Source organism: Periophthalmus magnuspinnatus, chromosome 9 (assembly GCF_009829125.3).
Source record: "Periophthalmus magnuspinnatus isolate fPerMag1 chromosome 9, fPerMag1.2.pri, whole genome shotgun sequence".
Classification (NCBI taxonomy): Eukaryota; Metazoa; Chordata; class Actinopteri; order Gobiiformes; family Gobiidae; genus Periophthalmus; species Periophthalmus magnuspinnatus.
In genome coordinates this window covers 11,706,747-11,723,954 of record NC_047134.1, presented here as the reverse complement: position 1 = coordinate 11,723,954, position 17,208 = coordinate 11,706,747, and the positions used below count along the sequence as shown (strand labels likewise).

General features: G+C 40.2%; 1 protein-coding gene across 1 annotated transcript in view; it reads right to left on the bottom strand.

The window, feature by feature from the left end:
• Positions 1-17,208, bottom strand: part of fam172a (family with sequence similarity 172 member A) — a 107,230-nt gene that overhangs the window by 42,407 nt on the left and 47,615 nt on the right. Inside the window, exon 8 of the mRNA XM_033972189.2 lies at positions 11,217-11,336. Within this exon, the coding sequence (XP_033828080.1) occupies positions 11,217-11,336 (120 nt within the window). The remainder of the gene's footprint in view (positions 1-11,216; positions 11,337-17,208) is intronic.

The window sequence follows — 17,208 nt, the reverse complement described above, 5'->3', positions numbered from 1 at the left end:
AAGAAAAAATAGATGAGTACAAAATATTAGGCTATATGACACATTAAAAGTTGTTAGTTAAATGAAATAATATAGAGTTGTGTTATTATCTTTTATATGGTACAGCACAAACAAACCAAACACACCTTGAAAACATCATAATTCCCCCTAATGAATTAAATGCAAAATTGACTAAAAGTACTCCTCTAGTTGAAGTGTCTTTCAAGTGATATTGTTGATTAAACTCAATGCCTGAGAGAAGGATGAGGAAAAACCTGTCTGAACACAAACACACAACAATATACAAAAACGCACACGCGCACTGGCTAGAAAGTATAGCATTAAGTGCATAAAAAAGCAATTAAATCAAAGTGGTATAGTGCCTGAAGCGATGAGGACTGTCAATTCTGCTGGAAATGCCACAGAAGATTACAGCTGTGGATTCTATAAACCTTTTTTTTTTGATTAGGGGAGTCAATTATTTCTCATTACTGGAAGATGCTATTTCGGCAAAAGACCTTGTCAGTCAATCACGCAAGAAAAAAAAAAAAGTCCTCTAAAAGCATGAATAGTGCGCGGCTGAAAGAGGTGGAGGGCTTCTGGAGAGGGGGCCATGCTGACCCCTATCCCCACCCAAACTCCTACTAGTAGTCAAATTACCTTTTTAACTGCTACACCTCTGTCAGGTCTTTGTCAGCGCATGGTAATTAGGGCCTTCCACTGGAGAACATTTGAAAAGAAAACACAGTATATTTATTAGTTTATCTTCGAGAGCGCCATTTATGTGGAGCTGAAGGTAAGTTTGAATGCGGTGATTATCTTGTCATTTTCAGCCTGTTTTTCTGAGCGAGTGTGTGTCTGTGTGTGCGTCTGGGGTGTCCGGATACCAACTTACCGTGGACATATATTTGTGCATCTATATGTGTGTCTATGGCACACTATATATTCATGCATTCATGTGGAGCGTTGTGCACACTTCTCCCCGTCCTCTTTGTTCTGCTTTGGGTTTGACACATCGAAACAATAGCTGCGCTTCAGTTTCGCCCCAGCCACAGCCCACCAGCAGCAGCAGCCGCACACCACATGGACTGGAGCTGCCAATTAGCACTATCAAACAGCCATCATAAGCTGTCTACTTACCACAAAAAGAGAAAAAAAGAATCCACAACAAATCAATAATTCACCATTTCTGTCGAAAGCAATCACACTCATTAACAGAATGCAGGGGCGGGAGTGCTACCGCTAATTGTGTTGTTTTGATACTTATAGATATAGAATGAGTTCAGTTGTACTGACGTGAGGGACACAAGGTTTCAAAGTCCAACAAAACTTTTGTATCAAGTTGAACAAATTTTTTTTTTTTTTGTGAAGCTGAACAAAGTACATATGTAAAGCCTTTGACTGATTTGATTATATCAATATCTAAATGAATAAACAGTATTCCATTACAATTTTTTTAAAAATTAATTAATTTTTTTTTAATAATAAAATAAATAATAAACTTTACTGCAAAGATTATGGGAAATCAAAACCAAGTAACATTCATTTCACCTCCACATCAAAACATTACTTAAGTACTTTATTATATAATACACAGTCTGACAACAGGAGCAGTTAAATCAGTTCACTGATTGACTACATGCATTATTGTATGTATTACTGTATTATTATTATTGTTGTATTGTATTGTAATTACTACGTATTATAATAAACAAATACATATTTACATAATTATGACTTCTTTTGGCTTACATGTAAAAAATATTAATTAGTTAATTAATTGTAATTATTTTGTAAAAAGCAATATTTAATATAAATTAAAGAGATAAAAATGGTTCAACAGGCAAGACACTTTTATCATTTTAGCCCATAATTTTGCAGCTATGTACATGTTATTTTTTTACAATTTTGCAATTTTACTTTTTACTACTTTTCTGTGTCTAGTGACAAGTGAAAGCTGTTGATTACCTTATATATCCAAACTGACAGAGCAGGGCAAACCAAACAGTGCTCAGAATAATCAATAAATGGCCCCACATCACCACAGCCTCCTCTCCCTGTTGTGTTAGTGCAGTGCCATGCTGGGCTGACTTGTGCTTAGAGCAGGCCTCGCTGACCGACCGACCAGACGACACTTAGCGGCCCCTGGGACGGACAGAGCGTGGCGTTTAGGGGGGGACCTGTCACATACTGGGGGTCTCTGTGGGCCAGAGGTGAGCAGAGGTGTCTGGGAGATGCCTGTCGCCCCTCTCTGTGGTCTGCACCCTTTTCATTAACCCGCACCCGTGGGTTACAGCGCACACACTCCAGGGGGGGTAGGCGAGGGAGGGGTGTCACGGAGATGCACAGGACTGGCCCGACTGACCACCAGAGACCCACCTCGCTGTCTGTCTGGAGCGCAGGATCAAGACTGCCTTTTAACAAAATGCCAGCACAAACGGCAACCCGTGCATGGCCACTCCGCCGGGCACAAAAACCACATACAGTCAAGTGTGGAGCAGGGAAAAAGATGGGGGAACAAAGGACAGGCAGTGCCCCCTAGTGTTTTCATCAAAGAGATTCGACCAACGAGCCCCCAAAAACAATGCCACACAAGTCGAGACTGGACAAGGGAACGGGTGGTGAGTAATGGTAATGAGTACAAGGAAGAAGTGGTGTTTGAAGTGAAGTAGGCAGAGGACTGGAGGAGAGGAGAGGGGGACTGGAGGAGAGGGGGACAGGAGGAGAGGGGGACTGGAGGAGAGGGGGACAGGAGGAGAGGGGACACAAGTTTACTGCTGGTCTAAAAAGTGGGACATCAGCGTGTGTGACGGACATTGTTTTGATGATGCATAGAAGGTAAGGGACAAGCCAGCCATGTTTGATTTGAATCTGTAAAACTAGCTAATATTTTCATTGTATATTGTCAATGTGATGCTTTTATAGTGCAGAGACAAGAGATAAGGAGCTACCCGTTTATAAAAAATACTGTGACAATGATATAAGGTGCAACTTAAAGTATTCAGTGAGACATATCTGAAGAAGCCAATGTAACATATGTACAGCAAATGTATTTAGTTTAAACATTACCTTCAATAGTGCTACTGATTTGCTTGAAAAGTCCAGAAGCCAAATAAACTGCAAACAACTTAATAAAAACAGATATACCTGTAATTTAAACTTGCTTTAAAAGTCATAGTACAGTCACTTCACAATGGAATGGATTTATTAACACTGTAAGTTGAAAACCACATAGATTTGTTAAATTAACAGATACAACATCAAGCTACAGCGTCTGCCCTATTGTGTATCAAGGCCCACTGCTCATTCAAAGCTAGCTAACGCATCAAAGAATCCACTACCAGCAATCTTTCTATTTCTTTCTGCCTTGCTACCTTCCCTTTTGCTCTTACCATAACCCCCCATCGTATTTCACAGCACATAAAGCCTTAAAATGGCACATAAAACAGTTCATCTCTTTTCACTGTCAGCTTTCCAGGCTTCAAAAATTAAATAGGTTTTACTGCTGGTACAAAACTCAAATGTACACATGAAAAACGGCCCGTATTGGAGGCTATAGAGTTACTTATAGATCAAGTGAATAGCCCATAAGGAGTATTCAAAGCTCAAAGTGAGGCAGGGTGTTTTAGCCATATAGTATTCTTGGGTAAAAACGAAGTAAAATATAGTGCAAGAATGGTGTCTCTAAAGCTACAGGTGATGCATGCACTCAAAACCCACCCGGTAAAGCTAAAAAAATACGACTTTGACCCTGCTAGTGGTGGTGTGGAGTAGGCAAGACAGTGTACAAAGAACATGAAAGATGTGGAGAGATGAGTGACATCTGGGTAGAGTTGGGTGGAAGAAAAAGACAGAGAAACAGAAAAAAAAGGAGGGTTGAACTTAAACCTTTCGAGTCAGGGGGCTGCTGACTTTTGCACCATAAACCACATAGCTGTTCCCTCCCTTTCAATACTCTCCCCTCCTACATTCACTTCCAAACTATTCACAATCTTGACGTCAGCGAACGAAATTGACAGAAAATGCAAACACGACTGAATCGGGGTGATGCCTGCGTGACAATTTGCAACCCTGTATGTCCTTAAGATTCCTTTCGGATATTGTATGCATTCTTATGAAAGAATTAACAAGGGGGGAGGACGGGAGGGAGGGAAGGAAGGAAAAAAAAATGACATGTGACAAGCGGATTCATTTGAGCTGTCAAGATGTCATCTTTAGCACATTCAAACCTCGCGTCAGACGCTTGTATTCTCGCGCTGGTGAAGGTGACCAAGGTCGTAGCCGCTTGACACACCCAGACACAGCAGGTGAATGGGAGGAAAACACTATGGTTGGGAAAAGCAAGCACGAGCGTAAAGCGGCGGAGGTAGAGAGACATAGAAAGACATGTGAAAGAATGAAGGACTGCTAATGGATTTAAAGCAGCTATTCAAGATCTTAGCATTGGCATTGGGTTCGGATTTCTGCTTTGTCGTCGTCACTGATTAAACTAATAGCACTTTAAACTACACGTGTTTGAATAAAGAGAGCCTAAAATAACAAAGTCTGCGTCTAGGAATGAGATCAGTCAAGAGTAGAGCGTCAGCAGTATCGATAGCAAGTGGAAAGGTGATGCTAAACAAAGCAAAAAACACCGGGTAATAATGTTGAAAGGTTAACTATCCAATGTAAAAAAATATATAAATAACTGAATAAATATGCATTGACCAGCAAACACTGAAAAGAACAAGAGGGTTAGACGGAGAGGCAGACGTCGGCGATGATGCAACGTGGCGAGAGAACGAGAGGAACGAACAAAGCACCCTACTGCTCCTGCCCAGCACAACAAAGGCACCCCAAAGCATGATGGGAATTGTGTCGCTGTGTGTCGCCGCCAAAACAACATTCGATAAACATACATTGTAACGCGCAGACAATGCAAGATCATATATTATTATTATTGTACATAAAGGATCTGGATGTAAACAAGTTAATGAGTGACACGCAGCGAGGCAGTGATTAGCGCTCGACGATAAAAGGAGGTTGTGCGTTTTCAAAATACTTTTAAAAATGCGTTTTGATTGGAATACTTTTACTACTGCGTGGTTTGAGAGTACAGATTGAGTTTACCTGGTGCAAATTCTATTGTACTTTCCCAGCACGGTCAAAGTAGCTCAACTCCTTTGTAACTCTTGGTGGTTTTAAGCTCAAGTTGTGGCTGCACCAACTTTTTTTTTTGTGATTACTGGGTTTCGGATGACATCATAACATTCTTTAGGCCGATAGTGTTGAAATATGAAGGGTGCAGGGAAGAAAAACAAAGAAAACAAACTAAGTAACATAGTAAATGTGCAGAATTTAGAAAGCTTTGATCTTCGAAATGAAAGGATTTGTGAAATTTCAATTGGCGTATTAAATACAATGCAATCTATAGAAAGAGTTGAAAAAAAACTCAAAGTATGACTCCATCAAATTCGTAAACAGCTTATAAACAAAAGATAGTAAGTGACAAATGAAGGCAAAGCTGCTCTGTGCAATACCAAATAGGTTGTGGTTAACAAATTAAAATGATGCAATGTAAAAGCAAACACCAAAAAGCCTTGAAATGTTCTTTGAATGTTTCTTTGCTATAGAATGTACAATTATAGTCTGCTAAACTCAGGGAAATAGGTTTAAAGAGACAGCTCAGTTGAGACACATGCTGAGAGGGCAAAACGCAAGAGGAGTGGTGAGTGTAATATACCTTCTGAATACTAAATCAAAGCTAAAATATGCTAAATTATGATATTGACTCTAAAGTTTATCTGTGTTGCTTTCTAACTCCTACTATTTCCTCTACACACACTCTCTCCCATCCTTAGGCAGGTCTGCTACTCTGGTGCCGCAGTTGAACTCTGGTTAGCACTGTCTCCGGGAAATAAAAAAAACAAAAAAACAAAGTGATCAATGTTGAGAAGGCACGGGGCGCTCATGGACAGGCCAATCAATGGTGGAAAGAACCTTGCCCAGGGCCTTATGCAAATGGAGGCACGTCCCGTAACCTCGGGAGCGAACATGCGCACTAGATCAATGCGGACGGGGGTAGAACCTTACAGCAAGATCAGCCCAAGCCAGTAAATATGTAATGATGAATCCCTCAAGAGTTTACTCCAACTCACATGAACTAGCTCAGAATCACCGAGTGGCAGGAGAGGTGGCAAGATCGCTATTGTAAACAGAAATAAGAACTGTGTGTGTTTTTATCTGGAACAAATCAGGTTGAATCAATAATTAAATCTTAAAATTGACTTTGAATGTCACTTCAACAATATTTCATTTTCAATTGTCAATGTCAAATGTTGCAGCAATAGTGACAAAAGAGTACAAAGATACGGTAACCATAGCTACTGAGGTTAGTCAAACTAAACTAGACTTGAATAAGAAGATCATGTAAGAGTATGGAAGTTTATGTGCAGCTGAACTCCTGATTACATTTATTTACATATAAATATATAAAAGCCTGTTTGGAAATGAACGATTAATTTGTGTGACTTTATAATAACATTTTACAGACCAACAAATCCTACGCAAACGTACGTCCTTGGCCAAACTGTCAAAGAAAAAATCCACACAGTCTGACAACAGGAGGAGTGCAGGGTGGTTGTCCTTTAGCTGGTTAAACACATGAGAACATGAGTGTGCACAGTGTATGATGACACATCCTTACTCCCTCTATTATTGTCTCATATACTGTACAGGGTTTACAAAGTTGCAAATTGTTTCTCTGTTAAAATAAATAAAACAACTCAATTAATTCATTCAGCCTACAGCAGATTTCCAGATAAATACATTACTTTGATTTCAAAGAGCAAAGCCTAGCGGAGACAAGAGTTGAGTATTTTGAACCTCTCCACTCCTCTTCACAGCCAAAAATGTAATCTAGAGACCAAAGATGCTCCTGAAACATAGAGAAACACCAACAAAGGTGCGAATAATGGCGACGTATTGAAGGGAATACTTCACAAAGCCTATTGTGCGAGTATCCTTTTCAGGCAGCAAACCCGCTGTAATTTGGTCTGCGTCATCTGCCTCTAGTCACAATGCAGCAGTACAGCTTTGAAATGGATGGCAAATGAAGGCCATTTGTACATAATCACAGCAGATAGAAGAATTCAGAAGACCTACAATGTGTTGTTGAGGTGGAAAGAAAGACCTTGGTCTATCTGTGGCAGCCAGTGCACCTATGGTTTGGCAAAGAGAGGTGCTTTTTTTCTTGAAACAAGCAAATCAATTCAAATCAAATCAGCTTGCTAGCCGTGACATTTAAACAGTTCAATTTACATCCTTATGTTAAGAGGAGAGCTGTGCTCGAGATGCCTATTCATTCTCAAAGAAATTAGACGTCTATATTTCAGCTGCTTAATAGAGCAAATATGCTGTAGCTTGGCTGAGGAAGAAACCGTGTCTTTTCACGGTGCACAAAAGGGAAGCCATTGTCTGTTATTATCAATGAAACACGAAAACAAAGAGGAAGATAATATACATTGTATAGATATGTTAGGAAAAGCACAGTGCATGATAGGGATGCATTACAGCAAACAGATACAGCGAGAGCGTAGCAGCCCAAGTGCACACATGCACTGGTACACTGGTACACTGGTGTATGTCCTGAGGGCTGCTGTCCTGCTGTGCAAGCTGGCAGCCACTTTTGTCATGGTGGTCCTTTTGTTTCACATCAAACAAAACGCCACAGCTTTGCATACGGCTCCACTCATTTCTGCTAGTGTGCTCCAGCAATTTATCATCTTCTCTCACCTTCTGCTCATCGTCTTACCTCACATGCTTAAGACAGTTACTCATGTGAGCTTGATAATACAGGCTAGTAATGTGCACTTTCTGACACAGCCATTATAGGTGCAAAGGTATAGTGTGAAAAAATGGGTCCCGGTGTAATAAATCACATTAAACATTCTGAACACTGAGGAACCTATACCAATAATAATAAACTAATGGAATTTCCCCATAGGACAACATTCTCAATAAAATCACAATTATTGCACAGTATAAACACATACATATGCGAGTACATCTCCAACATGAAGCTGCTCTGTGAGTGCTCTGAGCATGAGCCCACCAGCTATAGAACCTTGAGACATCCAAGTCAAAAACAAACAAACTCTTGTGTATTGAAGGAAGAACGACAAAAGGAGATACACATGCTGCATTTAGACGTCAGCAGCTCAAACGACTTTGTCAACAAACTGTTCCTGATTCCTGGAAACACTAAGATTTACTGTCTTTCAAGTCAAGTTAGAAAAACTGGAAAATAAAATGAAAGTGGCTATATACAGTTTTAGAAACACATTTAAACAATGATGCTCAACTTTCACTTACAGTAAGTACTACATTCATGTCTTTATGGCATGTAATCATAAGAAAAGAACACAGGAATAACATAACTAAAACAGCACCTGCTCTTGTTCAGCCATTAAACTGAAAGAATCAAATCGAACATTTTGAAAGAGAGTCGTATTCTGTCAAAATGGCAGAGATGCGAAAATATAAAGAATTAAACAGAACTATGTAAAGTTATGGTGGTGGAATGTTTACTGAATGTTCAGTGTCTTGTTTAAAGATCTTGAATTCTGGAGAAGAAAACCTCACAATATGTACAGAAACAATACAACAGTGTATGAGGAACACAGTACCATACTGTATGGTGATCAGCTTAACATGCGTACAATGTATATTCTGAGAAAGTTAAACACAACTTAGAAAGGACAGAGCAATGTTTATAAAACTTTTAATTACATCCAGGTACAGCAACTCTGTGGTGTAAAACTGGAGTCCCTGAAAATAGAACTTCTCCAAGTTTGAGTGATTCAGCGCTGGGTGTTTGATCCCCCACACAGTACTATAGTCATGCAGTCCACAAGGACAGACATCGTCTATATGTGACTGTACCTCAAGCATACCTTCCCCATCTGACACTAAGCCTCACCAGACACACAGAACATCAAAACTACAGAGAAATGCAGCCATATTCATTATAGTCACAAGCAGATGGTGTTGTGCGACATTTTTACACTGCACAACTGTAAATACTGTTTGCCCACCTAAACCATGTTTTTGAGGGGCTGTAATGGTGGCTGCAGGGCTGTCTGGTTGGCACCCACACATTAGTGTACTGGGAGACAGATGCATTCTTACATAAGGTTTATATAACGCAGAGCTGTCCTAACCAATAAAGACGCTCCTTTTTTACATGGTGAAACCTACTGAGGTTATAGGCAGTAACTTGGTCCATAGCAAGCACACACTGTTAGACAAAAGCGTGGGTCATTTTAATTCATTAAAGAGACTACTCTTCTTCTTTATTGTGATTTTTTCACAATTTAAACCAAAGAGTACTATTTTTTAAATTGCAGATTAAGCGAGATAGAAGATGGCAAAAGGATCTGGCACTAAACATGGGTGTCAGAGCAGCCTACAGGGCCAAGGGAGCCAGAAGAGTGTAAAATGTGAACTGAGATGGACAGATCCAATGATAACTGGAAAAGAAACCAGGAAAAAAGGGTAAAAAGTACAGCGGAGCAGTGAGAGAGCCTGCAGCTCTCTTTCTCTCTCACACTCATTCAAAGGCAGTTAGCTCCTCTTTGATGTATCTATAATTAGTCAGTACACACTGTGAAGTGTTTTAAAAGAAATCAAATTGCAATGAAACACTTGAGTGCTCCAAACCGGGGCTAACATGCTCTGGAGCAAGGGGAGCGAGCAGGAAAAATTAATGGCTGGCCTTTTTGATGTGCTTGATCAGAAATGTATTTATTAACTGCAAAGGGGAGTAGTAATTAACCCACAGACAGCTTGTTTTCTCTGGGTCTTCTCATGTGTCAAATGGTTCATCCCGCAAGGCTCCACTCTCCTGCTCATGCGCACTCGCTCCAGAGCTGTCCCTATGGACTACTTTCTCCACAATTAAGTAGATAGTGAGTGCATGTTTGTGCTTGTGTCATGAACTCTAATAAGTGTATATGCTCAGTGCCACATGGAGCCATTATGCAGTTACAACATTCCAATTCATCTGGATTATTTTTTATAAAACACAACCAGATTAATCAGTTACAGAGAGAGTTGAACAAAATGTATGGCGAAAATTCAACGTTCATGTATCATACACTAAATACTTTGATAATGATGTTATAATGTCTTTGGGACAACTCTATCCAGGGGCCTAAATGACATTTTGTTTTCACTTTTCTGCCACATGCTCTTCCAGACACACTGTCCTTTCTGTGCAGTTGGTCTCAAAGATACACTGGCCTGTGAATTTCGCCTACTGGAGTACACACAATATGCTACATATAACTGCCTAGTGCACAGTATCTCTTCAAATCCACATTAAAGGAGGTACTGATATCATGTACCACATGGCAAGGAAGAATAAGTCTAACTGGAGGAAACAGAAGCAGTCAAAAAGATACAAATAGAAGGAGTAGATAGTCTTCGTCACACAGCAAGAAAGCCCTGGAGATTGTGGAGCTGTCACGGACAAAACACTGCATGAATATTTAGCAGGCAAATTAAAATTACAAAATAGTAAACAAAAAAGAGTAGGTGGAAGAAAGGAAATAAAATATTCCTGAAAACACCACTGGGACAAGTGGCCACCTTAAGCTTCCTTCTAGTTGTTATTGTACGCCACCTCCTTGATAGAAACAGAAACAAATACGTCCTGTATTATACGTTCTAGTGATTGTAAATTATTGTATTGGGACCAGGTAAAAGACAAGAGTAGAATGTTTAGATCATAAACTGAAGCTGAAGCCTTCTGCCAAAGAATTATGTACATTATGAAAATATTGACAAAGTAGATCATGTACCATATTAAAACTGCTCTTACATTTAAACATTAATACCCACTAGCTCCTGCTGTAAATCTGTATAGACAACATGGCACAGAGAAATGTCTTCATCCATGCTGTGTGTAAGCACTTTTACCTTCTTTCATAATGGGTGTGGAAGGAGGAGAGTGCCCCAGGACTTAAGTCAGTTTGTTTAGAGAATCATCTTTCATAAAACAAGCAAAAATCAAATGTTATAAATAATGAATGGACACTTTACTTGGCTGCCAGTCTGTTGGATGTGCCTCTGTGTTACATGTAAGTGAATGTAAAATGTAAACGGGTACGACTGACTTACTGGACAAATGTTCTGTTTTAGCTTATTTCCTGTCATATGGGGGATAAAAAGGACGAACGGAAAAGCTAATCACTCACCAGCTCAACGAATGAAAGGCCTCCATAGCTGTGGGCAATGATGAAGACATTCTTGGCTGCAGCTCTGGACACAAAGTGGTCCCACACATAGAGCACATGGTCCTCCGAAGAGCCATTATCCTGCAACACAATGAAACAAGGCGACCCAAAATTATACATATTTATTGAATACATATGGACAAATAATGTCATCAAATGGAACAGAGTAATTACCCTCTATGGCCCAAAGTTGGCTGGATACCTCTAAGCCTTACGAGTTATAAGGCAAGCACAAAGGTGAAATGTAATAAGAGAGATGTCAAACTATAAGGTTACAGGTGTAAACTACCACCCGGGGTCATCACAAATAAAAAAAAAAAAAGAACAGACTTAAATGAAAGAATGAAAATAGCTGTGGCCAGAGGTGATTTCCATAAACAGCCTTGGTCTGTGTAATCAATAAGCCTTGCATATTGCAAATGCCCCAAATGTAAAACTCAATAGGCGAGGTGACGTAACGTTTAAATCTTAATTTGTACCCTGTTGCTGAATCGATGGCCCATCTATACGCCAGAGGAGGCATAATGGGAACACACGAGTGGAAGGTCAAAGGAAAAAACAACAGCACTGAGACACACAAACAGTCGCATCTGCATATGTCCTCAATCTCCAACTCCGCCCGCCACACACACACGCACGCACACACACTAGCATGGCCAGGAGACATGTTTAATTAAGCACACAGGTAAGCACTTAGCCAGGGCTCGCAGAACAATAGCAAAAGTGCAGCCATGAAAAGGGCATCCGTTAATGAACTTGTGACATTGATTCTGGACTTTGATTTCCTTTCAAGCTGTCTGGTTTACAATAGAAATCAACCGCACATTCCCACAAGAGGTTACACTGTACACAGGACCTCACTGTTGACTAGATGCACCTGGGTTATTACAGCCGAGTAATACTAAAGCACATCTTTTCACAACACAATCACCGCATTAGAAGTTTATAACACAGAAAAAAAGTGATTTAAATGTACATACAGTGTTGTACAAACGCAGTGAGGTGTGAAAGGAAAGAGTTTTACACCTCACAAATTACAATTCTCCAAAATATATTGCATCGTGCTGAATAAAAACCTTCTTTATGTTACCTTACGTCCCATAATAAGAGCATAACCCTGAAGAATGTTTGAGTCCGTCGTTTGGGCATCAAATTCATGCAGCATACATTATTTCTTGTGTGTATAGTATTTCAGAGTGTGGAGAACGTGAGCTAAATTAATCAACAAGCTATTGTTTCGTGCGACTGCAAATAAATAATTAGATAAAAGGATAATATGAGACATACTTTCTAGTTTTTTGTTAGTTTGTGTGTTTGTTTTTTGAAGGTGCACTATCAAAAACGGCAAATTTGGCAAAGCTTTAGTGACGACAAAATGTTAAGAAAACCGCACATCACGCACACATTTAACCCTTCTTGAATCTTGTCATTCATAAATAATTGTAATGGAGTGTTGCCGTACGTAAGTGTGCGCACAGTTGTAGCGTTTGATTATGTGCTGATGTGTGTTTTTGTTGCCATGTTTGTCTAGAGGTAAATTAACCTGTCAGAGTGTTTGTGTTTACTGTGAGATTAGCATGAAAGGGTTGTAGTGTCAGCAACCACCACCTCCATGGAGTGTGATGCAAGAGCTGGCAACTTGGCTCTGCCCTGCCCCTCCTGTGCACGGGCCTGTGTGTGTATGTGTGCGTATGTGTGTGTGTGTGTTCAGCGTGGATGAACTGTCTGTCTGAAAGGCTGTGACATCAAAGAGCTTTGAAGTCTCCCTCGTCTAACCTCTATGTCAACAGAGCGTACTGCATTAGACCACAGCCTCCATCATAAGGGAGACATACATATATAATCATTAACTGGGCCAAATAAACACAAATATGGATTTTATCTTAAAGGCGCACAAAGTAACTTTACATGTGGAGGGTTCGCCACCTGCTTGTCTCCACGGAAATGTTAGTGTTCGCCGGGAATGACGTCAATGATTTATTTCTATTACTATACTGCTCAAAAATACCTTAAAAAAAAAACATTGTCTGACCTTTAACTTGCCCTTATGGTGTCTCCCTGAAAGCCAAGTTTAATGCCATACTGTGGAACTTCCAATATCAGCCTATAACAATCAGAAAAAAAGCTTTATTGTCATTGTCAGTGCGCAAAATACACAAACTAGGAACGTGCTTCGCTGATATTGCGGTAAATGGTAAATAGTCACATTTTTATATAGCGCTTTTTCCATCTTCAAGACACTCACTGCGCTTTACATTAAGAAACCACTCACACATTCACACACACAGACACACACGCAGACACTTTCGGCTTTCGGATCAGTGGACAAACACTCAACTGAGCTACTGTTGCCCTAAAACATAACATAATGAGCCATAACAGTAAAACAAAATGGTAAAATATAAAACAATAAGATAAACAGAGGTACGCGTAAAAGGAGATCATAGAAATAAACTCCGACTAACTAACTGCAAAATATACAGTAAGGACGAACAGCAAAACTACCTTGTTGACGGGAGTTATTTAAAGTGACAGGTGCTATGAAGTGTTCCTGAGTCCGATGCCAGAGGACTCATGAACTCAAACTCAAAACATTCAGAAACAGATTGTGGGCATCCATGTGTGGCAATACTCAGACCTCTGGCACCACCCCCATGAGTAAAACAACATGCTGGAGTAGACGCCGGTGAAGACTTTGTTATCACTGAACACCGGTAAAACTTTTGGGAACAGGTGGCAGAATGACTGACACACTTCCTCGTATGGTGGCGCAGTAAATTACCTGCACGCCATTTGCAAACAGTTGCAATTATTTCCTGGGGTTAATTAGCTGTGCTGGAGCTTCCTACCCTGTGAGACTAGTATATCTGTCACCACTCCTCGCGCAGCATCTAACCTAGTTTATTTTTCACACTGTTTCTGTGTGAGTCTGTCTGCCAGCTTTGTCACAACAGTGTCCCAGCTCCACACCTGTTGCCAGCATCCTTCAGCCATGACTGTCACGGGACATTTGAGGGTGTGCGCTGCTTGTGATTGGAGGTTTATTGAGTATAAAGAGGTCCATAATGTCCCCTCGGTGTAATGTAAAAATTGGAATTGGACCCCTTCAGGACTGGACACATTCCAGCAGCAGCAGACAGCTTATTAAAGTTAAAGAATGAATTAAAAGGTGCGCGAACCATAAGAGGGAAGAAAATTATAGAACAATAACTACAGAGCTGCTTTGGCAAGTTGAATTAATAGAGAGTTTGAAGGTTACATGATAGGGCATAAAAAGATACTATGGATGAATGCCATTTCTAGAGACGTTTTTATATTTTTAATATAAAGTTTTACTGATATCAATAGTTCAAAGATGTAATTTTCAAACGGCTAAATACTTAACAGGCAATTACTAGTGCAAGCCAGCCACTATGTGAATGCGGAAGGGTCTGGGACGATCCGATCACACCTACGCCGTCACGATAATTGCTATATTGAGTTATCTTTTAATATATGAAAGCTAGGGGGTCAATATTTATACTTCTGCTACTTTTTCTTTGCACTACTGGGAAATATTTGGTTATTTTTTGGCATAAATTAGCTTGAATATTATCGTTCATCGTCTATTTTTACTCCAGCAACACATCGCACTTCAAAATGTTTAAGTTATCCTAACCACAGCCGCTTATTTGGAGCGCACATCTTCTCAAATGTCCTCGTCATCACTCAGAAAAAAACAAAAACTACAAAACTAGAAACACTATAGCTGCAGCGGTTCTCATTCAGACATAATATTTTGTGGTCTTTCCTTGACGACAAAAACGTGGCCTTTCCAGACAGTGCAATTCGCGTCTCTTCCAATCGTGTGTTTATTCAGTGTAATAAGATGCAGTAAAGACAGCGGAGACAGACTGTGTTGCAGCCAGAATAACAGTCTTAAGGCCAACACAAACCTAATGTCCAACCGCTGCAGGAAACAATGAATCTAACGGCATCAACGCAACCTGACAAACAAGTCCTTTAGACCTCCCTGTTCCTCCCCTCAGCTCCTCCTTCTCGCTCCTCTAACACACAAACAGACTTAAGGAACGGCTCATACTGCTGCTGGAACACAGATGGGAAATGTCAAGAACCAGTTGTGGGCCGGAAGCGGAGGACGACTTATGAAGATGAGTGTGGCGTGGCCTCAGAAGCATTCAGCGAAGATGGGACATTGCAACGTTAGCGCTACCAAAGAAAGATATTAGTCACTTCCTTTAGTGGCTCTCCTAAAAGTTGCACTACTTTTCAGGAGGAGAACTCATCACCTGCTTGTCTCCGTAGTACGCCTGCCACGATAACAAATTTCGAAGCAGAATATACTGCTATATTGCGATAAATGATAATATGGAAACTACTTTATACCACTGATGCAATTAAAATACAGCAAGACAATCCCAATAAAAACATTTAAATAAACAGTATCATTAAAATCCCTGAGCTGCAACACATAAATAGCCAAATGAAGCAATAATTAGTGATAGAAGTGACTTGTTCAACCCCATGCAGCTCAAATCTTACCGTATGATAACCAAGATAACAAAAATCTTCCCAATTTTGAAAAAAAACAAACAAAAAAAAACAAAAAAAACTACTCATGATAAATACCGAGCCACAAAATATACTCCATAGTGATGTTATTACTGGAATTTTCTACCGAATGGCATTAAACTTGTCTATTTCCACAGAGACAAGCAAAGCAGACACCATCAGGCCAAGTTACAGGTCAGATCTATGGAGTGGCAAGCTGTCTCACGGTCAAAATCAATATGTTTTTCTGTAATTGAATATATGCAGGATCGATAGGTTTAATGTGGAAAATTCCAGACAAAGCAAAAACATCTGAGAGAGGGAAGCAGGTGACCACACACACACACTTAACTTACCTTCACATCACTCCATTTAATTCATCTTGTAAGTTTGTTTTTTTCTTTTACCCAACCCCCAACATCTTACCTGATGGTTCCAGTCAAATTCCCCTAGAATCCTTCCTTCTAATATGCTTTGATTACTCTCTGCCCTCATTCATTTAGTCTAATGATTAAATAATAAACATACACTCATTAATAAAGCCAAATGATAATTGATATAAATGAGTTTGTTGTTGTGACAAACTAAATCAAAGCTTGACTTCAGTGACATCACTTTATAATTTCATTTCAATCGATGTCTAAATCTGCTTTTTTTGACTTTCTTCTTCAAATTTGTCTCGTTTTTTTCAAGGCACAGAGAGATAAGCCACTGAAGTTACCTAGAAGCTGTCTGAGCGCTGATGGCCCTGGATAGTAAGAGGGGATAAGGAAGGTATGGAGCAAATTAGCGACAGAGATGGGAAAATAATGACTATAGCATTGTGGGTAATTAGCAGGTATAGTGCCTATGGAGAGTTGGGAATATAATGATGTGAGAAAGAGACAGAGAAAAGGGAGAATGAGGTGAAAATGTGTGCAAGACTAACAAGAGGGGGGATAGTGCGTACGCGTGAGGGAGTGGTGCAGACCTGCAAGGAAAAATGTGTAGGTGTGCTATTCAACTTTTCAATAGGGGAACATACAGCCAGTGTGGGAGAGCCGGCATGGAAACTAGCCATCCACACGTGCAGATTAGCGTGCTCAGACTGTATACAATAAAAAAGCATGACCTTGGTGGGGTCAGCCTGCTCTGACAATATTTGCCAAGGCATTGTTTCAAATCAATAACTCATTAACAAAGTACAAAGGAAGTTGCTGTGGGTTTCTGAGATTCTTTATTAGAAAAGAGCGGCTCCGGGCCAGAGAGGTCATCGCTGTGACATCTCGGCTAGACTCGCACTGCCGCCCGGATTGTCAGGTGAAATTACTGCAAGCCATTAATTGACATAAGGCAAAGGAGAGCGGGCAAGCAGACAAGGCGCTGTTTGTTCCAGGATGACCCTGAGGTGCTGGTAGTGTGT